This window comes from Cyphellophora attinorum (assembly GCF_001299255.1).
Source record: "Cyphellophora attinorum strain CBS 131958 chromosome Unknown Contig26, whole genome shotgun sequence".
NCBI classification, from domain to species: Eukaryota; Fungi; Ascomycota; class Eurotiomycetes; order Chaetothyriales; family Cyphellophoraceae; genus Cyphellophora; species Cyphellophora attinorum.
This window is the reverse complement of record NW_017253254.1, coordinates 115,458-138,783: the sequence shown is the minus strand read 5'-3', so window position 1 is coordinate 138,783 and position 23,326 is coordinate 115,458. Positions and strand designations below refer to the sequence as shown.

The window sequence follows — 23,326 nt, the reverse complement described above, 5'->3', positions numbered from 1 at the left end:
TTTACCTTGACAGCCAGATGACAACTTGCACGTCAAGCGACCTCATTGACTAACAACGTGCCCAACTCATAATGCCTCAATCCTGCAGCAGCCACACCTGGCTACGGCCTATTCGCTCGCCGAATCCAGACCAAATACTGACGGCCCGACTCATGCTTGTCACAGCTCCTCCTGCTCTACCACGAATCGATTACTCCCCCCATCCAAACCCTCAAACAGCGGCGGCTCAACTCCCCAACCCTTCGTCGGATCGTTGAACCTCACCCTCCGATCCTCCTCTGCAATCCTCGCCATCTCCAACCCAGTAAAGTTCACATCCACAGCACCCAAGTTCTCCTTGATACGCTTGGCATGCACACTCTTCGGAATTACGACGGTGCCTCTCTGGATGCCCCATCCCAGTACCGCCTGCGGTACCGTGATGGATTTATTGGCGGCTAAGTCCTGCCAGAAGGGATCCTCCAATATCGACGGCACGTCCGAGTGCGTGCCGTTGTAGGTCGGATTCAAATTCGCCAACGGCGAGTACGCAATAACTTTTATGTCATGCTTCAAATGCCACTCCACAAACTCCGTCTGCTGCAAGTACGGATGCGTCTCGAACTCATGCGCATATGGACAGATCCCGCCCTTCTCGGTCTTGCAGGCAGCGAGGATTGTATCCAGCTGTCTTGGACTGAAGTTACTCACCCCGATATACCGCGTGAGGTTCTTGTGCACGAGGCTTTCCATGGCGCGCCAGGTATTCAGGATGCTGGTGTCCTGGTCGATGATGCTGTTGCGGCCCTTTGGTGGGTTGGGGACGAAGGCGACGGGCCAGTGCATCAGGTAGAGGTCCAGGTACGGGGTTTGTAGATCCGAGAGGGTTTTGCGGAGCGCGGGTTCGACTAGGGAGGGTTGGTGAGCGGTGTTCCAAAGTTTGGAGGTGATCCAATAGCTGGATCTTGGAATAGATACATTTGTGAGTCCTGAGCCCACGTACTCTTCGTTCGAGTAGGCGGCCGCGGAGTCGAAGTGGATGTAGCCTGTACCAAACGCCGCGTCGACGGCATGGGTTGCGTCTGAACCTTTGGAGTTCCAGAGGCCTAGGCCAATGAAAGGGATGTCGAGGGGCGGGTGGTGCTTGGGATGCTTGATCGGTTTCTGGTGGTCATGATCCTCGTTACTGGTGAGGATTGGTGGGAGAGAGAATGTATGTGCGGGTATTGTGAGGAGGAGGCAGCAGGTGAGTGCCGCTGTCAGTGTATTCAACATTGCGATGCTGCGGCCTGTCATCCGGCGCGACTGGTTGATACTGGCGGTCGACGACGGTACTGAAGAGTCAAATCGGTCTTCTTGACTACCTAACGACTGCTTTTTTCCTTGAGCACATCCACAATACTCCTGCTTAGAAGACCATATCCTGATGCCTGGCACGACATGTGCCGATTGACGATCGTTGTCGTCAGCATTTCTCCGCCCTCTCCAACGTTTCAGGTCCCGAACGCATGCTCCGCACTCCCGCGCCAATGACAACTGGAGATGCTTCAGGGGTCAGGAGCCTTATCTAGCCCCCAAAACCCAGAGCCCACGGCACGAGGAGTGTTCGAGCGCTCTTCACCTTCTTTTCGATCAATGATCAATAACTAAGCACTGATTTGCCGGGTGCTTCACAACCTAGGTACTCTCGGTAAACTTGCCTACTGACTTTTCACCCAGTCAGTCAATCGCGAGGGTACATATATCTGTAGCTCTTCACATTTGCTCATCAATTGGGATTCGGGTGAGGGACGTTTCAGCAGCATGGTGTCAACGGCGAACACATCAACCGATAGCTGGCCGTCGGCCGCGGCCCTATATGCCCTTGCGAGGGAGCTGTTGCGCGAAGATCCTAGTTCGATTCTGAGTGTTGCTCTATCCGATGACTTTTTGCAATTTTTGAGGTTGTTTGGGACAGTACTGAAGGGTCGTGTGAGAGCGGATGTTCGTGCACTGCCACCTCAGTCTGACCTGAACCTCACAGACGCCTGCGCCCGTCAAGCGCGATTCAATCGCGGCGCATACCTACTCTGCCCTCCCTGCCCATTCCCCTCCCCCACCAGCCCTGCCTCATCCGCAATACTCAGTCTCGAGTCAGCCCTGCCCAAGGCCTTGAGTTCCCTGCCATCCACAGCTCCGTCTTTGTCCAGTGGTTTGGTGTTCGTGAAAATACTCCCCGCAATGTTAAACACGTTGTACGTCCTGAACCACATACAATAGTACAACGTCAGCCCCAATAGCAGCATCTCTTCCCTGAAGGCCTCATTTCCAGCAATCTTGGCATCTAAGAAATCAATCCTTCCCACCTTCGTCGCACTCCAGATACTCGCACTGAATCGTGCCACTGCGTTGTCGTGCTCGTCAAGACAGAGAAAGTCCCAGGATTTAAAGCCCGAACTCGAGGTCCAGCGCATGGAGTGCGGCTTACCGGAGGGATCGAAAGTGTGGGAGATGTGGTTGTATTCGGTGCGCAGCCGGGCGAGGGCTTTGAGCTGGCCGGGGCGGGAGCGGAGCGAGTAGCGCGGAGAAATTGAGAAGGCGTGGAGAGTGCCCGTGCCAATTATGCCGTCTGTGGCTGGGTATCGAATGATGACGTGTGGCCCGATGGTGCTGCGGATGGAGACGTGGTAGAGAGGATTGGTGGTGTCGTTGGGCGACGTGGTTACAAGGTGCCGGAATTTCTTCCAGGAGAAGTGGATGTACAACGACTCCGCGGCAGCCATCGCCTCGTCACTGTGTCTCAAGGAGGGACGGAGGGGCCGGTCCTTAATTCGGAGACTTCTGTGATCGTTTGGTTATCGGTGGTGGTACTTCCTCGACTTCTCCAGGAGCGTCGTCGTCGGATCCCGAGTTATCGATCTCTGTCGATGGAGAGTTCACGTCTTGCAACGGCGTCTGTGGCGTTTCCGGAGATTCGAGCGCTGACATTGGTATCGAGAAGATACGACTGACATCGAGCAGCAGGCGTGGGCTGCTTTTGAACTCTGAATGTCCATGGCCCCCAAGCATGAGAGGTGGCACTGCACAGCAGAACAATCCTGCTAGCATGTTAGCCTTCTCGCCGCAGCCAACTATTGCATCAACCGTAGCGCCGTTGTCCTTTCTATATCAAATTGGCTCAGCCTCGTCAGTACCGAGGTACCATAAGTTTCCGAATGCGGACACTTGAGGCGCTCGCCAAGAGATAGCCGAGTGCTCCATCTGCCAAGTCAAGGCAACCTCATGGTGCGGAAATCAGATATTGTAATCATGCAGGTCGGATCTGCATAGAGCTGGCAGCTTCGTTCGGACCGTACGTGCAGTGTCGCACGAGTCAAAACCGTCAAAACTGCTGCTTTGCATCAGTGGGGTATGCTAAGCGATCGTCAATGCATGCTTACTTAACGGACAAGGCGTCCAAAGGCTCGTCCTTTTGCTGACATGTGGCCAGAGCATCTCAAAATCCGACACTATGTGCCGGGTTCGCGATCATCGGTCTGAGCATCTGTGGATGCAAAGTTGACCATCCGTCGTACTGTCGAAATAGATGAAACAGGCTATGTAAGCCATAGCCGACGGGGCAAATTCAATGCTTGCCAAATTGAGACTTCAGTAGGAAATTCCGTTGAACAGTCGTGACGTAGTGAGTGTGCTCCCTGAATAAAGTGTTCGAATATGGCTAGCTGTTGCTAGCAGATCGACCAGACGTCCGCTCTCGGCGGACTCAGAAGAACCTAGCGAACGACATCTGTCCGCGACGAGCCCCGTGCTTGGCAGCCTCGATGCGCATAAGTCCGATTACATGGTCGGACGACATGGTGAATCTCTCGTGACTGCACAGGCGCACGCGTCTCCGTGTTGCTGGTGACTACAATGACTAAACCGAATGAGTGGCTGGCTGCGCCGGACTTCCATGCGAGCACTGACCAGCTGCTGTGTACCTGTGGCTTGGACACTTGGCTTTAATGATTGTGTTGACCATTAACTGATACTTGCAAGATCAGTCTAGCTGTTGGCGAAGTGGACGCCTTGCGATACTGCAAGATTGGTGAGCCACTAGCTGAATTGGTGAATTGACTGGTCGCGCCCCTGGCACGAGGCTTGGCCACCAATAGAGCTAAGACCAGTAAGCGGTATTCACGGCAGACCGAGTAGCTTCTGGTCGATCTCTTCCAGTATCTGTGAGCGCCGCCACGTATCTTGATGGCGGCGCAGACGTGCTATGACGACACACACAGCCCGCTGGCTAGTAGCGATTCTATTCTTGTCGTCGACTGTATTTCTCTGGTTTCCGTACCTTCGCTGCGCCTGCCTACCGGTGCTTGATGTGCTATATATCTCGACGTAGTCGTGCAGCTCGAGGAGATCCATCACATTTGACAACTATCCCGTCTTCCACCTGTCCTTCTGTTAGCGTACAAGCAACATCATGTCCTTCTTCAGAACTCTCTTCTTTCGTAAGAAGAAGGCTCCTTTGGTCTGCACGTTGGATTTGCACGATGATCCAACTCACGTCCACGGCGAAGCTTGTTACGTCGAGATTCAACCTCTTTCGATCGTCGAGTTCTTCATCTCACAGGGTTGTGAGGCCTCGCCTCCAGCTCTGCCCCTGATTCACAAAGCCGCTTCGGCAAATCCGAACGTGCTGCTGCTTACTTACAATGTTGGATATGTGAGTGGCTCCACTCCAGAAAAGAGCGAGTCTCCGCGTCCGAATCGTGCTGACCATACCCTTGCATAGTGGAACGCAAAATCGGGCTGGAACGATACCTTCAGCAATTCTTCTTGGGATGCTCGACAGCGCGCGTACGTAACGCGCTGGAAAAGACAAGAGCTATACACGCCTCAGCTGATCATCGACGGAATCGCTGATGGCAACGGCCGTCGTGAAGGCGACTTCAGCGGTATCCTGTCCCTTGCGATTCAGGCTCGCAACGAATCAAATCTGGTGGTTGGTATGGAGCCGGCTTCACAAGACGGACGGCAAGTCATCAAGATCGCAAGCGACACGACTGAGACTGAGGTGTATGATGTTGTAATCATCAGCTATGATGGTGACACAAAGGGTCAGACCGTCAAAGTTGGCAAGGGGCCAAACAAGGGGAAGAAGCTTCAGCACAACAACGTCGTCAAAGAGGTGCTGAAGATCGATGAGTGGCAGGGAGGTCCACGTATTGTGAATTTGCCAGATCTACCGTCTGTGCAAGGACTGGCGCATGTTATGATACTGCAGCAAGGCATTGGCGGTCCAATCGTGAGTCTGCGTTGCTTTGACGGATATGACAGAAAGCTGACGACCTGTGATAGATCGCATCGTGTAAGCTCTAAGGACGTATCTGATGCGACGACAAAAGGAGATCTGGACGACTAGGAGCCAGCGTCGACATGTTGATGCTGACGTACTTGGCGTGAGGTTCTCAGCGATATGGGCGCCACGTTTTGCTCGGCGTCTGGCTACAGGAGCAAGTCTCGTCAATGGTACTTGCAAAACATCTTCTTTCGTTGAGCGGACTCTGTCGCGGCTTCCCGGAACCAGTGATCAAGTTGTAGGGCAGTTATGTAGTGGAAGGCGTGTTGATGGCAGCACTGGCACTGGCAGACTCAGAAATCGCGCCTTTGACGTCAGTGTGACTTTTGACCTGTGTCATTTGAACGCAAATTCGCGACTCCCCCAGTGTGAATCTTCTGTCCTAGCGGGCACGTTCACTTTCGAGGTGACCTCGTCTTCCTGCCGCGAGGTAGAGCGACCGCTCTAGCATCCGAGCGCCGTCATGCTGTTCAAATCACGCACTGTCTTTCAGTGTGTCTGGATGCCCTAACCCGAGAGAATCCTCGATAGAAGGACCTTGTTCGCGTTGTCAGCTTGGTTCGGCAATACAAATGAATTGGCACTGACACAGAGCTGCGAAAACGGCAGAGACCACGTCAAGAGCAGTTGGATATCGAGGTGAAGTGGTATTTGTTACATTGTGAGTCGTACGAAATGCAAAACTCTGCCCGAAGCGAGCATGAAGATACTACCTGGTCAGATTGTATCTGCTTGAGAAGCATCGCAAATGCCATTGGCCCATGGGGCCATTGCCACTCGAAGGGAGCAATTATTGGCAGTGCACACGCTTGTCGCATATCCCCATGAACGCCTTGCTGAAGAAATGATACGCACAACGAACGCCGTGCCTGTGGTGGACAATCGTGGCTGATGCACTTAGTTCGCTCCCTCCGTATCATCACGACCCTGAGCATCGTTGTCGTCTTCACCAGGCGCGTCCTCTTCATCCTCATCGTTGTTGTTGGTCTCATCGCCAACATCAGCGCCATCCTCAACCTCGTCCTCACCGTCATCATCATAATGTAGGTCGTCCTCCTCCCACACCCTAGTCGCGCTCGAGTAGCGCTTCAGATCATCGGGCCTGCCATCCCCTCGCAAGAAGGTAGGGTGGTCGCCAATGGTTGGACGAATGAGCTTGTTCCAACGCTCATGGTTCTCGGGCTCCTGCAGTTGATGGTACCGTGTGGATCTGCGCTTGGTTAAGAACATCTCCGGAGAGTTTCCTGAAGGGGCACCCTCGCGACGCTTAAGGACGTTATCAATCACCGACTGAGGCATACTGTGAAAGATTTCCTTGGCAGACCACTGGCGCTGCAGGAAAGGATCGAAGACGTCATACCACAAGTGGTTGGGATAACGCTGACAGATCTCATACAAGTTGAGACCACGAGGCATGCCATCTTCGGCGAGATCCCCTGGGACTGTCGCGGTTCTGGGAAGAAAGCCTGGAAAGTCGCCGATCTGCGACCGGGAACCTGTTGAGCCTTTAGCCTTGGTGGACTGTCGACGAGGACCACTGGTGGCGTTGGGCTTCTTCTTGATCTGCGACTTGGTCTTCTTGGTCTCCTTCTTGATTGTGCTGCTCTGGCGCTTGCGCTTCACAGGCTTCGACTCTTTGGTGCCAGTCTCATTGGATGCTGGAGCAGTGCAGCCGTTGTCGTCAACATCGACTGGTGTTCCGTTGCTATCAACAAGTCTTCCGTTGACAACATGGCCTTGGTGCCAGGAGGACTGCAAGGAGCTAGTCATGCCTAACATTTGGCGGAGCTCGTTCTGGCGCTGAACATATCGTTGCAGGTCCCCAGCAGAGGCGAACAGCATCTCGGAGCGAGTGGTCATGTAGTGGAGTCCATATCTCACAGCATGATTACCGGGATCAGTCGGTGGCACAGTGTGGGTATTACCAGGACGATCTATTGGCTGCGGAGAGGCGGCTTGGTCGGCATCAGCTGTTGCATTTGTGATGTCAACCAGAGGACGGCGCGTTGGGTTGCTGTTGCCATTCGGTACATGACCAGGGCCATCTTGGGGAGGACCATGCGCGGAAGATGGAGGTGGAGGATACGCGTTGCTGAATACGCTCTGGGGCTGGTAGTCTAAGTAGCGCGGCGGAGGGTAGGCTGATCGATTGGGATGGAAGTTGGTGGATTGCGCGTTGCGATACTCTTCTTGCGAGTCGCTATCGAGCTTCAGCTTCTTGGTAGGTCGCGAATCGTCCTCAGTCTGAGTGGTCTGAGTGGTCGGGCGAAGACTGCTTCTGTTACGGAGTGAGTGTGAAGTCTATACTTGAAGGTGGTTGACTCACGAGGTACCGTCACCGAAGGGAATTGCTTGACGGCCTTGGCCGACTTGGTGGTGACTGAACAAGCGTCAGTACATCGAGTCAATGTTTTGTGGCTAACTTACGCGTTGTTGCGAACGAGCACGCCACCAGGAGCCGAAGGAGCCATGAAGGGAGGTCTTGCTGGAGGCAGAGTACCCTGCTGCCACGTACTGGTGTCCTCACTGCCGATGCTGGCTGACTGATCTTGCAGCTCACCTTCGAGGTTACCCATAGTAACTTCTTGGGGAGACAGGGGTGGAATGAAGGCAGGTGTGGGTTGATTGAGATCTGGATGACGAAGGATGGGGTCGATCAAGTCATCTAGAATCTCAGGGTACCCCGATGGTCTTATATCTTCACCATTGCGACCGTCATCTGACCCTGGATTAGACATTGCGACACTCTTTCACCAAGTACGCGTCGAGATCAAGTGTCACCTTCTGCTCTGGTGCTGGACTGTCAGTATTTGGGTCCGATCAAGTGTCGCCAGGCCCTCGCGTCCTCAAGGCACGCGCCAAACTGGACAAGAGAGAGAGGACTCACTTACTGTCTTGTCGCTCTTCAGGTGTAGGAAGAACACATGCGAGCGTGAACACGTGAGAGCGTTGCTTCGCGCTCCGACAAAGAGCGCAAGTGTCTGCCACAACAATGGGTTGTGGTTGTGAAGGTAGGTTGGTAGAAGACAAAGGGTTGAAGGCGTGCAGGCAGAAGTGGGCGATCGATTGATCCCCATTATTTTGATGTTTACCAGCTTCAACTGGCCTTGGCTGCTGGGTGAAGCCGTGCACTACCCCCATTTTCGGAAAGTAGCCGAATGTGCTGGCGGAGATAGGGTAGTGATAGTGCAGAAACGTGGCAGGTGAGGTGGTTGTGGTTGCGAGGGGTGATATCTGATATATATTGGCTGTTTCAGGTGAAGAGAAGGAATCTGCTGAGTGCTCATGTTGGAAAGGAGGTTATATCTGGTGCCGGCAGTATTCTGGCAACTTCTTGTGGGAAAAGGACGCAGAAGGGGAACAATGTAGTTGGGCGTGTCGCCTCGTTGCCTTCCACGCTGCCTTGTCTGGATGCATTTCTCAGAACAACTATATGGAGCCAGTAAGTTCTACCGGTGCGCAGAGAGTCTGGCAGAGAATGCTCAAGATGGTGTGTATAACTGAGGTGCCGCGGAATGCTTCAGAAGGTGCTGTCAAGCTTGACTAGAAGAAGCCATGAGCTAGGTGGTGGGCTCGACGAAGCATGAACGGCATGGACGATGAGCTCGAATCGACAAGGTTCGAGGCTCAGATGTATAAGTCGCTGACTTCAGGACAATCTACAAGTCAGGCTAAAGCACAGTAGGACGGTCTCACAGAAGGCTTGCATCAAGTTGATTTGCATGTCAGCGCACAGCTCTCGCTTTCGTTTTCTATCTACACCGTTCTGCTTTCTAGCCACGTCGTTCCGATTTCTATCTACAACTCCACAGCGCCCTCCCTGGCTCCATTTCCGCGCCTACCAGCCCCAATTCTCCCCCTCTGCCTCTCCGAATTGCGACCCATACCTCCCCAGCATCGCCTCCCAATCCAGCTCCGGCTCCGCCGCAGGAGCAGCAGGAACGCCCCACACCGCGTCCTGGTGCTCCTGCAGCTCGTTAATGTAGGTGGGCGGGTTGAAGTCGTAGTTGTTGTAGGTGGTGGGAGGAGCGAGAGGAGCGAGAGGAGGGCCAAAAGGAGCAGAAACCGGGCGAAGTTGCTGCGGCTGCGGCTGCTGCTGCTGTGGTGTTGGTGGTGGTGGTGGAGGAGGCGGAAAGAGGGAGGAGAAGAGGGGCAGATTTCGCTGCTACTGTAGCTGCTGGTGGTGGGGCAGGAGGAGAAGCAGGCTCAGCAGGAGCAAAAACACCAGCATCCCGCGCATAAAACCCCGCCCTCCCATTTCCCCTCCATCCCTCTTCCATCCCATGCTCCCGCTGCTTCGGCCCCTCCAGCAACTCATCCAACACGCCTCTCTTTCCGTGCCGCTGGCGCCGCTTGACCAAACGCTTTGCGATCGCGTTGGCGGGATTCTTCGCGTTAACGTGGTTGGCGCGCATTGCTTGCTTGACGGCGTCAGGGAGCAGCTCGTACATCTGCGTGCTGCTGAAGTTGTGTTGGAGGAAGGCGTCGAGGGTCTCGTTGTAGAGACTGTTGGGGAATTGGCGGCAGATGTCGGCGCAGGAGAGGTTGGTGGGAATGGGAGCGTTGCGGGGAGGGAAGCCGTCTACTGCTCCGACGTGTATGATGCGTCCTGGCTTGGGACGGGGCCGTGGGCGGCGTGTGGCGGGCGCTGCGGTGGTGGTGGTTGGTGAGGCGGGCTCCAGGGGGGTGTCGGCAGGAGTGTGAAGCTGGAGGTATGGTTGTGACTGTGGTTGCTGATATGGTTCCAGTTGGTTTGGATGGTATGTATGGCCAGCAGGAGGAAAAGCGACCGTTGCAGTCCATCCGTAGTCGATTGGTATGTTTTGGGAGGACTCTGGAGTGGGAGGAAGTTGTTGAAAAGCCATGTCTGGAGCAGTTGACGCGTATTGCGGTGCATGTTCTGGTATGTGAATGGACTGAATGAGGTGTCGGATGGCTGAGACAGGCGTTGTGGAGCAGGCAGGATGGGCCGATAGCGTGTCGGAAGACTCATATTGAAGGACGAAAAGGATAGACTGGCTTTTAATGCAGCAGAAACGCCTGTGTAGGACTGCCTGTGTCACTGTTCTAGAGCTGCCTTGCCTTCTCGTCACCGTCAATATGGAGTGTAATGGTAGATGCCTGTGTCTGCTACTGGCACGTTCCAAAGGGATGCTGTCTTGCCTGTGGTTCACAAACAAAGGAATTATGTCTGGAACTGCCACACTTTCAAAATGTCGAAGAACGAAGCGCGAGGAACGCGTAGCAACGTTGGCGGCGAGGCCAGACTAACTCCGAGGCCAGGTTGCGCACCACACCAACCAACAACGCCATCAGGATGCTGCTTTCCCCAGTGTACGATGCTCGTACTCTTCTAACCGTTGCAGTAATTCATCCCTTTTCCAACTGCTTACCCAGCTAATCTCGAATGCGTTTCGTTGCAAGAGAATCAACTCCTTGCGCGTAATATCCGTTTCCTTGGCCAGCTTCAACAAGTTCTCGAACAGGTATCCTCTGAAATATGCTGGATCATCAGAGTTGCATGTTACCTTGACGCCTTGACGCAACAACTGCAATATCTCCGGAAACTTTGCAGTCGTTGTTACAATTGAATTGCTGATCGGACAGCAGGTCAGTCCAATGTTCCTTGCTTTGAGAACCTCGATAAGAGCAGGGTCCTCCACGATGTTAGTGCCATGGTCGATACGGTCGACTTTGAGAACCTCGAGGCACTGTCGAATATGTTCGAGCGTGTTTTGTTGGTCAATATCACAATGTGCAGTCAACTGATAGCCTTCACGTCGGGCACGAGCAAAGGCCGCGGCATGCTCGATTGGAGGGTGGTCTCGCTCGTCTGAGTCGAGCCCTATCCCAGCGATGAGATGCTTGTGAGGAAGAGAAGACTACACGCGTGAGTATGAGGTCGATACATTGGGGAAGGTGTGGTACAAGAACAGTGGCCATTCCATATCCGGCAGACTCGTCCCTCAGTATACACAAGATCAATGAGGCAGAGATCTTGTACTGCTGATATGCCTGCTGGATGCCGGCATGATATCCAGAAACAACGGTCGAGAAAGGAATGCCTCTCGAGGTATGTGCTTGGGGATCGAAGAACATCTCGACATGGACAACGTTCTGTTTGGCCGCTCGAGACAAATACTAACATCAGCGGTCAGACAGCTGCCAGCTTTACCTGCAACAATTCAAAGCTGCAATGTTTCAGCTGTCCACGCGTTCAACTTACGTCAAAGGCCAGTTCTTGAAAGTCTTCAGCTGTCTGCAATATGCTCTGGCAGGCATAGTACAGGGAAAGAAAACTCGTCAAATCATTGAACGCGTACCCTCCTCCAGACTGATCGAGCGTCGACAGCGCGGATGGTATGTCGAGGTTGTTGCGTTCTGCGAATGTTCTGACGAGCTCCGGGGTGAGACAGCCCTCCAGGTGGACATGGAGCTCTCCTTTGGGCATGTCCTGGATGAAGGCCTCGAGATCGTCCCCATGCTTGGCTGGACTAGCATTGGCCATATTGGATGGTGTTTCAGAGGCTTCTCAGACTCTCCTACTGTGCAGACGCGTTGGACAGGGCCCAGTCACTGGCTTGGATAGCGACAATGAGGTCCCTATACCTGTGATTACTCTCACCTGTGCTGGCCTGAGATGGCTTATCTCTACTGAAGAAGAAGAAGGAGATGATATCCGTAGAGGTTATCTTGGAAGTTGGAGGTCAAACTCCTGATTGCGTTTGCCACAGGCCTACGCCACACACTGTGGCTTTACTCACTACACGCTAACGCCTTCTGTTCTAGCCGAAACACTGGCCTGGAGCTTGGGATCTTTCAGGAGAATTTGAGGGCGGGCATAGCTGGAAGAGCCTTGATGAACCCCCCAATCGACGGCCATCGGACGAGGAAAGCCGCCAAAATTAATTGTCGGTGACCCTTTTCAATCATCCAGTTCGTGGTGTCGACAGGTCCCCTCCTGAGATCGTTCTGACATTTTGTCATTGATCAATATTCTGTCGATACAAGCACACTACCGAACTGTCAGATCGCGTTGGCGGATTGTTGGAAAAGGTGCATCACATCGCATATTTCGACACTGCATTCCCCCAGCCACTACCGCGCGCGCAGGTCTTCTAACTCGCACATCCACTTCCCTGTTCCTGCATAAGATCCAAACGAACTTGGCCCGAGTCCAGCTGGAAAAGATCATCGCCAGTCCACGCGCCGTCGGGCTCCTTATTCTTCAATACGGTCTCTACGTCTGTCAGATTCCCTTTCCCGCAACAGTCACAGCGACAATGCGCGCTCAGTAATATTCGCGGGCGTGCCCATACTGCGCTTTCGACCGACGAGGCCGTTCTCATGCGGTCATCGATATCGACTGCTTTCCACGACTACTCCTAACGACTACCTCGCGAACGAAACACGTATTTCCGCTCTCTAGAACAACATGTCGTTCCTATTCGGCAAGTCGAAAAAGACGCCGCACCATCAGCGCTGCCGAGTGCGTCGCGAAGTATTCATACTTCCGATGGTACTCCATCCGGGCCAAATGGCATGGTGGAAAAACAGCTAGATCCCAGACAGACACAGTCGCCACAACCTACATCAAATCCTGATGGTTCCATATCGTCCATAGGGTCAATGACGGGCCCAAGCGGTCAATTTGCGAGAAGAGATCGCGCAGAATCGGAATCCGGGGTAAGCGCAACGGTACCCAACACGCGACTAGAAATGCTAATTTATTCTCTAGACTCGACCAGCTACTGTAGGCGCACAACCACCTAATGCGGCCCTGTATCCGTGGTCGCAGCGACGACTCAATTTCCCGACTCCTCAGAGTAATCCATTTCCCCGATATGGCGCCGCTGTCAATTCTGTTGCTTCTAAGGAAGGCGACATCTACATGATGGGCGGTCTAATAAACGGCTCAATGGTTCGAGGAGACTTGTGGATGCTCGAGTCAGGCGGCGGCAACCTTTCGTGTTATCCCATTGCGACTGTATCTGAAGGCCCTGGTCCGCGTGTTGGCCATGCCAGCTTGCTTGTTGGAAATGCCTTCATTGTCTTTGGAGGCGATACGAAGATGGACGATTCTGATGTGCTCGATGATACCCTTTATTTGCTTAATACTTGTAAGTGCACCACCTTTCCATAAGCCACCTGCTGATACAGTGTAGCCTCGCGACAGTGGTCGAGAGCCACGCCGCCCGGCCAACGCCCGCCAGGACGATACGGTCACACCCTGAACATTCTCGGCTCCAAGATCTACATCTTCGGCGGTCAAGTCGAAGGCTACTTCTTCAATGATCTGCTTGCGTTCGATCTCAATGCGCTGCAAAATCCTGGCAACACTTGGGAATTCCTGATGCAGAACGAAGTCGATGGAGGCTTACACGGCCCACGTCCAGCTCCTCGCACGAATCACACAGTCATCAGCTATAACGATCAGATGTTCTTGTTTGGCGGTACTAATGGCACACGCTGGTTCAATGATGTCTGGAGCTATGATCCAAAAGCGAACGCATGGACCGAAATGGGGTGCATCGGGTATATCCCTGCGCCTAGAGAAGGTCACTCTGCTGCTCTGGTAGGCGACGTCATGTACATATTCGGCGGCCGCACAGAAGAGGGCAATGACTTGGGCGATTTGGCTGCCTTCCGGATCACATCCAAGCGATGGTACACGTTTCAGAACATGGGTCCCTCTCCGTCCCCACGATCTGGCCACAGCATGACCGCACATGGCAAGCAAATTATCGTGTTGGCTGGTGAGCCAAGCTCAGCACCTCGAGACTCGGGCGAATTGAGCATGGTCTACGTCTTGGACACGAGTAAAATTCGATATCCTAGCGATTCGGCCGCACCACCATCAGGCGAGAAGCAGCGATCCGGCAGTCCTCAGAGACGACCCAGTAGTGAGGCCAGAAATCCAAAGCGATCGCAATCGCGCGAAGGTCAAATCGCGAACGATGCATTTGCGAGAGCTTCGCCCATGGGTGGTCCTGTTCAGCGACCTGATGGTTCTCGACCCGACGGTGCGACAAACAGCGCACAAGGATCACGTCTGCCAAGAGCATCACAAGCACCAGCGGGACCGCCGCCACAGGGCCAACCTCCTAATCCTCGTGTTAACGGCACAATGTCGCCTCCCAATGGTGTCAGAAATCGGCCGGCACAGGACAAGAGCCAGCAGATTGAGAGTATTCAAGCGCCAGCCGTCAAGGCGGTCCAGAAGGAAGCCTCCCGACCCAGCCGCGACAACAGTCCATCATCTCATGGTCGGAGAACACCAACGCAGACATCCAAAGCACGCGCGATGGAAGCTGGTGAAGCTGCACCTATGGTGGGACCTGCTGTCGCTCGCCAACGCTCTCTGCGATCGCAGCGCGCTCAAGGTTCTATCGATAGCACTGAAGAAGGTGCACTAGGTCGAGGCGGCTCCAACCGTCATCACTCTGACACTCAGAGCAGCGTCCGGAGTCACTACGATGAGCCGCGGTCGCCGAAGCTATCAGCTCACCAGGAAGCACTTGTCAAAGAGCTAGACTCAGCAAAGCGCACCAATGCATGGTATGCATCGGAGCTCGCCCTTGCTCGCAAAGCTGGCTATGCACCGTCTGGCTCCTCGAACTCGACAATCGATGATAAGAACTTGAACCAATTCTCGGACGATGACAAACCACTCATCGAAGCTTTCATGGCTATGCGTGCCGAAATGGTCAAGATGCACCAAGCGATGGAGCAACAGTCTAGCTCAACCGCGAAGCGAATTGCTGAAGTCGAGCACCAGCGTGATGCGGCCGTCACCGAGGCTGCATATGCCAGAGCCAAATTAGCTGCGCATGGCGGCAGTCAACGCTCAACACCTCAGCCTGACCACTCGGACGACGCCGATAGATCGACAGACATCAGCCGCCGCCTTGCACTTGCACTAGCCGCTACGAATGATCACAAGGCCAAGATCGACGTTATGCATAACGATCTCGCTGCCGAGAAACGAGCCAGAGAGGCTGCAGAAGAATCATCTGAAGCTGCTCATCGCCGTCTGGAGGAGCTCAGTCAAGGCCGCAACCCTGCCGAGCTGGATGGGCTTCGCGCCGAGTTGCACGAGGCGCAAGGCAATGCTAGATCAGAGGCTAGCTTCAGAGCCGAAGCCGAAGAGAAGTTGCGCATACTGCAGGCCGAATTCGAGTCAATCACAGAGAAGCACGATCATGGCTCTTCCCGTCTCAAAGACTCGGTTGCCTCAATCGCTGCACTCGAGGCTGCTGTGGCTGCGTCCAGTGGCAAAGTGACACTTTACGAACGTCAGCTTGAGCAAGAGCGATCAGCACGCGAGACAGCAGAGCGAAAGCTGTCACAACTTCGGTCGGAGCATGAAGAACGGACTAATGAGCTCGAAACGGCGACGAAGCGTCTTCGTGATGCCGAAGAGTTGGCAGACACCCATGCACAAGAGGCTAACACCCATCGTGCAGCATTGATGGCAGGTCTTGCTAAACTGTCTACATCGGATCGTGACGTTGCTGATCGAGGCCCAAGCGAGCAGCGTTTGGCCGCTCTTCAGGAGAACGCGGACAAGGCTAACGCGTTGGCTAAACAGCACCATGCTGCCGCCGATGCCGTTGCTGACAAGCTTCGTGCTGCTGAAGAGAGAATCGCTGGGCTTGAAGCGTATCAAGAGCAGTCTAGCCGCGACGGCGTCCAAATTCGACGACAGCTGCAAGCCGCGCTGAGAGATGCTCAAGCGTATCAGGCTGAGCTTCGTGAAGTCAAGTCTTCTTACGAAAGCCACCAGCGCGATGCAAGCGCGTTGGCTGTGCAACATGGTGCCCTCAAGGATCTCCTTGGTGAACGTGGCATGGATATGTCGAATGCGCGCCGCTCGCCTGCCTTTGGCGAATCGCCAGCATCCCGATTCGGGACTCCTGAGCAGGGTCGTCTCAAGGAGCTCGAACACCAACTACAAAACAGCATGAAGTCTCACGAGGAGACCAGATCACAATTCGAGAGCCGAATGCAAGAAGCTGACAGCACATATCGTGAGAAATTGGAGCAACTGGAGAATGACTACCAGTCTGCTGTCCACTATGTGAAGGGAACGGAGAAAATGCTCAAAAAGATGAAGGAAGAGCTCACCAAATACAAGACGCAGAATGCCCAGCTTCAGACCGAACTCGAGTCTGCGCAGAGTACGAGTCGAGAAGTCGTGCCCGACTCTGCCAACCAGGACGGTCTGCAGAAGGAGATGGACTCCCTCAAGACCCAACTCACAGGCCAAATTTCGACACTTGAGAGCAACTTGGCCGCCGTTCGAGCGCAATTGGCATCGACTCAGGAGGACCACAACAAGCAATCGGCACAACACGAGAAGCTGTTGAGATCTACACAGCAAACCGAGAAGGAGCTCGAGCAGCTGAAGCACGAGAACAGCATGCTCCAAGGTCGCGCAGAAGAGGCCGAGCAGCGTGTCACAATGCTCCTCGACCAGGTTGGCACTACGGTTGGCAACTATCGACGACAGTCCCAACTACCGCCTCCAGGGGCGAATGGCATCTCTCACCTCCGCGATCCAAGCGAGTCGACTGCGACCGACACATCTTCACCCGATGACAACGGGAAGCCTGACGAGCGAGGCTCTGTTGCGCTCGACCATCTCGCTTCAGAATTAGAGACCCTGAAGTCGCAGTGGGAGAGCACTAGCCGAAACAACTACCGATTGAGCGGGTTGGACTTCGAACGAACTCCGACCAACGAAGCTGCAAGCGGTGAGCAGATGAGCGACAGTCTTGCTGATTGGAGACGCCGACTGGACGAGGAGGAAAAGACGTCGCCGCCTGCCGCATTGAAGCAGAAGTAATGAGCAAGGTCTGAATTGGAGGCAGTTCATTGTACATGCCAGGTGGAAGCGAGTTTTGATGGAGCAATCGATTTTGTGAGCGTTGGGAGGATTGTACCGCTACTTGACTGCTTTGAGCTTTGGGGAGCCATGATCAACGACACATCCATTGAGCTATTCACCGGTTGGGCAGCTCTGTAATGTAGTGTAGCGTAGCTTTTCCTTTCTTCAAGGTGTAAAGGAAATACTGGGCTTGTGAAAGCCATCTACCTGATTAGCAGGAATGATGAAAGCTCTTGCACAACTTTTGCACATTCCTCTCTCCAAGTCAACGCCAACTCTCTTGTCGCTCCTTGCTGTGCCAGATTTGCAGTTGCGCATCGCCATGATTCTGTGGTCTGGAAGGTGAGTTCAGGCATGGTTGCACCTGTACAGCTTTTGCAACCCCACTATAAGGCATGAGCATATGCTTGGCGTCAGTTGCCTTGCGCCTACGGCGCAAATCCGCGTTACGTCGCATGCGCATGCTTTGCAACTGAAAATCACATTTGCTCTACTTCAGGCAAGCGACCTTGACTCGCTTCAAGGACGGAGGCAGGGTTGCTCGCAGATGCTTTCGTCTCGCACGGCCGGCTTCGACGACGTCTTGGTTAACGGCAGCGAAATATAGTAAAATCCTCCAACTGAGTCCGCCGTGGAGCGAATGAGGCTCATAGCAGTCGAAGCTAGTGCTCTGCACTGTGCTTCTGCTGGCTACCAGCAAAGACATGCGAGACGTTAACATGGGCAGTGAGGAGCCGTCTCCGCGACAGCTACCGTCCGGGTCCTTTCGACCTACCAGCAACCTCGAAGCACGCGGGTCGACCGACAATGGTTGGACACCCAACTACCAGCCGAGACAGGAGAATGCTTCGAGGGGCATGATGAACGGGAATGGACCAGATCATAATCATATGAACGACCATACGAATGGCTACCGCCCAGATCCTCCGGGGTCCGCGCCACGGGGCCAGAGATTGGCCGCATGGGAACATGAGGCGGCAATCCGTCAACGACCTCCGTTCGCAGACATGCGCAGCGAAAGCCAATACACCTCTCAGTCTGGACGACGCAGGGCCAACAGTGACGGTCCGCCTTCGATCTTGTCCCGGGATAAGAATGACAGCCATCTGTCACCCGATGACAGACTAGCTCATATCCGGCATGGGTGGGACAGCGAGCAATACTCGGACGAGTACTTGTCCCTGCTCAACGACACCTTCTATATGTACTACACCGAGAAGCGCCATGAGAGCAGCGGTAATCCATCGGAAGACTCGAAACAATATCCAAACAGTGACTGGCGCATGAAAGATAGAATGAAGACTGTGTCTGCAGCACTGGCGCTCTGCTTGAATATTGGCGTTGACCCTCCAGATGTCATCAAGACAAGTCCCACCGCGAAGCTCGAGGCGTGGCTCGACCCGTCTGGCAGCAACGGCGGTTCGACGAAGATGATGGAGCAGATCGGCAAACGATTACAGGAACAGTACGAGACATTGAGCTTGAGGACACGCTACAAGCAGTACCTTGATCCTGCAATTGAGGAAACTAAGCGCTTCTGTGTCTCACTAAGACGAAACGCCAAGGACGAGAGAGTCCTCTTTCATTACAATGGTCATGGCGTTCCGCTGCCCACTGCCTCCGGCGAACTTTGGGTGTTCAACAAGAATTACACGCAGTACATTCCGATCGGCGTCTACGATCTCCAATCATGGCTAGCCGGGCCGTCTCTCTTTGTGTACGATGTATCGCACGCTGGCAACATCTTGCACAACTTCGATACATTCATCGTCAAACATGAAAAGGAGAATGAGGAGATCCGTAAGAGAGATCCCCAAGCAGCGATTCAGAACTACAGCGACTGTATTCAACTTGCTGCTTGTGGTCGAAATGAGATGCTACCCACCAACCCAGACCTGCCGGCGGATCTCTTCACATGCTGTCTGACTACGCCTATTGATATCGCATTAAGGTGGTTCGTTCTGCAGAACCCATTGCCGACGAATGTCGAGATCAACGATTCCAAAATACCTATCCCGGGCCGACTACAGGATCGCCGAAGCCCGTTGGGTGAGCTCAATTGGATATTCACCGCCATCACCGATACTATCGCTTGGAACACACTACCACGGGCGCTGTTCAAGAAGCTCTTCCGGCAGGATCTGCTTGTTGCCGCATTGTTCCGCAACTTCCTGCTCAGCGACCGAATCATGCGAGCAAACCATTGCCATCCTCAATCATCACCGCCAATGCCTGAGACGCATCACCATCCACTCTGGCAGAGCTGGGATTTGGCTGTCGACAACGTTCTGACACAGTTGCCTGCTTTGATTGAGGCCGACAATGGCAAGCGCTTGTATGAGTATGAGCATTCGAACTTCTTCGCGGAGCAATTGACTGCCTTCGAAGTCTACCTGAGCTCAGGCCCTACCAAAGACCATGCTCCTGATCAGCTTCCAATCGTGTTGCAGGTGCTCCTTAGTCAGGTGCACAGATTGCGCGCGCTGATATTGCTCAGCAAGTTCCTCGATCTTGGACCTTGGGCTGTACATTTAGCACTCAGTATTGGCATCTTTCCGTATGTGCTGAAGTTGTTGCAAGCTGCCTCGATAGAGCTGAAACCTGTCATGGTGTTCATCTGGGCGAGAATCATGGCGGTCGATAGCTCTGTCCACGCTGAGCTACTGAAGGACAACGGCATCCATTACTTCGTCACCATCATGGTGCCTCAATCCGAGTTGCCCGTTGCTAATGCCAGCGAGCATCGAGCTATGTGCTCCTTTATTGTGGCAACATTCTGCAGAGGCTTTCCGCAAGGACAAACAGTGTGTCTACTGGTCGAGCTGGTCAATTCGTGTCTCGAGAACATGCTTGAGCCAGAGAATCCGCTATTGCGCCAGTGGTCCTGCTTGTGTCTCAGCACGTTGTGGGCCGATTACACCGACGCGAAATGGATGGGCATTCGGCAAGGCGCACATCTCAGACTCTGCGAGCTTGCTGTCGACCCTGTGCCCGAAGTACGAGCAGCAATGTTGCACACTTTGACCTCATTCTTGGGAATTCCAGATCTCACCGATCAGATCGTACAGATTGAGGAGGACATCGCTGCATCAGTGCTTTTCATGACGGCTGACGGTAGCACTCTCGTACGGAAAGAGTTGCTCGTCTTCCTATCTGTCTTCGTCAAGCGTCATCAGAATAAGTTTCTGATTGCTGCTTTGGAGCAGCTGGAGCAAGAGGTCGAGTTGCAAAAGAGCCGCGGTTTCGCCGACAACGAGAAAATCGAGTTTTACTCGTCAGGCATGCTTTCCTCGAACACAATTTACGGATCGGTCTGGGCGCAGATCGCGATCATGTCTGTGGATCCGAACGTGGAAGTTTCCCGCAATGCTACTGCTGTGGTAGACCATGTCCATGATATACTGGTCAATTCTCCGTTACGATCTAAGGCACTTTCAGCAATCGACGAGCTTCTCCGACTGTCTAGACGTAAGGAATCTCCAATGAAACGCACGCCATCTATGGACTCGATGCGGTCTCTCAAGACGCCTGTCCCTCGAACGCCTACGCCCCAAGTTGAGCGGACCAACAGCTACCTATCTCTAGGCAGCTTGAAGCGCACGGCAAGCTCGCTTCGACATCTTGCCTTCGGCACACCCACAGATACCACCACCGCGGAATCGACACCTGTCACATCGCCTGCTAAGAGCATCAAGCCGACCCAGCCAAAGCCGCCAGCTCATACCCCGAGGGGCCAACTGCCGGCGGAATGGAGTCAAGCCCCAACAACAGAAGACCAGTCCGCAAGCGGCTCTTACCACCAGTCACCAGTCCCAAGATCTGCCGGAGCAAGGGCGGACAACACGAAAGAACAACTAGACATTCCTCTGACCAGTAAACTCTTCGAATGGTCAACTGAGTATTTCCGCGAGCCTCAGATGCGAGCTCATGACCCTGATGAGCCAGGATCTGAAGACTACAACTCGCGACTGTGGCGTAGAACGCGCAACGAGATCACTATTGCCGACACTCAACCTCTCAAGAGCGTCGCGGGATCTTCGAGATGGACTCGCCTGGAGGCTTCTATCAACAACAATTCCCAGCCCATGAACATGACCTTCCACCAATTCGACGACACTCTAGCCATAACTGACGACAAAGACGGTGTCACTATATGGGACTGTGAGAAGAAGGAGCAGCTCAACCGCTTCTCAAACAACAATCCCGAAGGCACACGGATCAACGACGCGCGCTTTATGAACGAAGACGACCACAACCCATTGCTCATGGTTGGCAGCAGCGACGGCGTGCTCAAGGTCTATCGACATTACAACGATCCGGAGGAAGTCAGCGTCGTCGCTGCTTGGCGAGCCTTGACAGAACTCCTGCCCAGCAACCGCAATGCGGGTCTCGTGTTTGACTGGCAGCAGGGCCAAGGCCGTGTGCTTGCCGCAGGCGACATGAAGATCATCAAGATCTGGAATGCTGCGACAGAGCTCTGCGTTGCGGATATTCCTGCGCGAAGTGGCAGCTGCGTCACAAGCTTGACGAGCGACCAGGTTGCGGGCGACGTCTTTGTCGCTGGGTTCGGCGATGGTGTCGTTAGAGTGTTCGACCAGAGAATGCACGTCAAGTCCTCGATGGTTAAGATCTGGCGGGAGCATCACCAGTGGGTCACGAATGTGAAGATGCAGCGAGGTGGTACGAGAGAACTGGTCAGCGCTAGTCGGAATGGCGAGGTCAAGTTGTGGGATCTGCGGAACGACAAGTCGATCTTGAGCTTCAACGTCCTGGGCGAGCGACACTCCCCTGCTGCTACGGGCGCTGCTGGCGCTATCAACGGTGATGCTGTGGGTAGAGATGTTACGCTGCGTACCCTTTCCGTGCATGAGCATGCGCCGGTATTCGCGGTGGGCACCGATAAGCGAGAGGTGAAGAGCTTCAGCACCACAGGACAAGGACTGGGAGTCTTTGACCCGAGTAGTGGAGGCGGCAAGGGGCTCGTGGGTAGTGTTGGGGGTGGGAGGAGAAGTAATGCCATCGTGGCAACAGCGTATCATCCGCATAAGATGGTGTTGGCTTGTGCTGGGTGGGGAAATGGGAATGTCAGTTTGGTCGGTTATTGATGTATTGATGTTGGGGTTCTCTGGCATGCGATGTTAGGTCATGGCAAGCCTCGCTACGATTGTCTTGGGCTGACGATGGCCGTACAGCACTGGAAGGGCATGCCAGCGGAGTGGGTTGCTTTGGGGCTCGGGACCCTGTACGATCACATTACGATTATTGGGCATTCAGTACTGGAGTACTTGGGCGCGGTTCACGAGCATGCTATGGATGTAGCAAGTAGTTCTTGCAGGTTGACTCCTGGATCTGGACGAGACGAATGCTTAATTCATGACACTGATGGCTGCCTCACAACTGTCTGAAGTTCGACGTCTGATATGTAGGGATCAGCTTTCGGTCGGAAAGCTCAGGTGTACCTCCCTTCTTAGTACGTAGGCATGTCTGGTCCGTCGATTCCTCTCAGCAGTGGAGGTCTCCTACCGGAGACAGAAGTCACAGATAGATCATGCCTTGGTCAACCACACCGATTTCTACGACCATGATATGTTAGTGTATCGAAAAGTTGTCCCATCAATGGAACAGTTGGGAGGAGAGCGGTCCATTTTGACAGTATGGTTTTAGCTGGTCAGCACATCCTTGTTCCTTATGTGGTAGGTATCCTTCCGCCGAACAGATGGATAAGGGAGAGCCTGGTTCGAACTCGGGTGCTGCCGTGAATGTTTTTGGATTTGTTCTCTGATGTTTTTGTCAACCGTTTGGGAAAGGAGTAGTTAATGACTACACTTGCAGGAGCGTAGCCATCACGCCGTGCTGCTGGAACGGGTACTGTCTGCTCTGCGAGGTGTGCTGCGAGTCTCGCGATCTAAAGCAGGCACAAGACCTGAGGGACACAGGGTGCTTATCCTGTGGTTTTGCTATCATAATGATTATGGTATCGCACTACTCTGGTTGGCTTCGTACGCGACGTGCGCATAGATCTACCTTGTGCACTGGCTATACTTGCGAGAGTGAGTCTGACGCCATGAACGGAGGCTTTGGGGGAAGCTCGTCCCATCAAGAAGCAGCGCATGCTATCTTGGCACGGCAGG

At 53.9% G+C, this 23,326-nt stretch overlaps 7 protein-coding genes across 7 annotated transcripts; 2 read left to right on the top strand and 5 right to left on the bottom strand.

Annotated features, from left to right (window-relative positions):
- Positions 1-159: 159 nt before the first annotated feature.
- Positions 160-1,254, bottom strand: AB675_3632 (putative oxido; the record flags this gene model as incomplete). The annotated part of the gene is made up of 1 exon (XM_018143700.1): positions 160-1,254. One exon carries the CDS (start codon positions 1,252-1,254, stop codon positions 160-162), a length of 1,095 nt encoding a protein of 364 aa, XP_017997121.1.
- Positions 1,255-2,015: 761 nt separating this feature from the next.
- Positions 2,016-2,741, bottom strand: AB675_3631 (uncharacterized protein; the record flags this gene model as incomplete). Its single annotated transcript, XM_018143699.1, has 1 exon — positions 2,016-2,741. One exon carries the CDS (start codon positions 2,739-2,741, stop codon positions 2,016-2,018), a length of 726 nt encoding a protein of 241 aa, XP_017997008.1.
- Positions 2,742-6,202: 3,461 nt separating this feature from the next.
- Positions 6,203-8,043, bottom strand: AB675_3629 (uncharacterized protein; the record flags this gene model as incomplete). The annotated part of the gene is made up of 4 exons (XM_018143697.1): positions 6,203-6,214; positions 6,371-7,583; positions 7,632-7,685; positions 7,733-8,043. 4 exons carry the CDS (start codon positions 8,041-8,043, stop codon positions 6,203-6,205), a joined length of 1,590 nt encoding a protein of 529 aa, XP_017997071.1.
- A 1,100-nt stretch (positions 8,044-9,143) lies between these two features.
- Positions 9,144-10,170, bottom strand: AB675_3628 (uncharacterized protein; the record flags this gene model as incomplete). Its single annotated transcript, XM_018143696.1, has 2 exons — positions 9,144-9,401; positions 9,475-10,170. The coding sequence occupies 2 exons, from the start codon at positions 10,168-10,170 to the stop codon at positions 9,144-9,146; spliced, it is 954 nt and encodes a 317-aa protein (XP_017996978.1).
- A 320-nt stretch (positions 10,171-10,490) lies between these two features.
- AB675_3627 (putative deaminase) lies at positions 10,491-11,813 on the bottom strand (the record flags this gene model as incomplete). The annotated part of the gene is made up of 4 exons (XM_018143695.1): positions 10,491-10,658; positions 10,699-11,187; positions 11,234-11,446; positions 11,532-11,813. 4 exons carry the CDS (start codon positions 11,811-11,813, stop codon positions 10,491-10,493), a joined length of 1,152 nt encoding a protein of 383 aa, XP_017997028.1.
- A 1,034-nt stretch (positions 11,814-12,847) lies between these two features.
- AB675_3626 (Tip elongation aberrant protein 1) lies at positions 12,848-17,153 on the top strand (the record flags this gene model as incomplete). Its single annotated transcript, XM_018143694.1, has 3 exons — positions 12,848-12,991; positions 13,044-13,425; positions 13,471-17,153. The coding sequence occupies 3 exons, from the start codon at positions 12,848-12,850 to the stop codon at positions 17,151-17,153; spliced, it is 4,209 nt and encodes a 1,402-aa protein (XP_017997109.1).
- Positions 17,154-17,914: 761 nt separating this feature from the next.
- Positions 17,915-22,300, top strand: AB675_3625 (WD repeat-containing protein mip1; the record flags this gene model as incomplete). Its single annotated transcript, XM_018143693.1, has 1 exon — positions 17,915-22,300. One exon carries the CDS (start codon positions 17,915-17,917, stop codon positions 22,298-22,300), a length of 4,386 nt encoding a protein of 1,461 aa, XP_017996994.1.
- Positions 22,301-23,326: the final 1,026 nt, after the last annotated feature.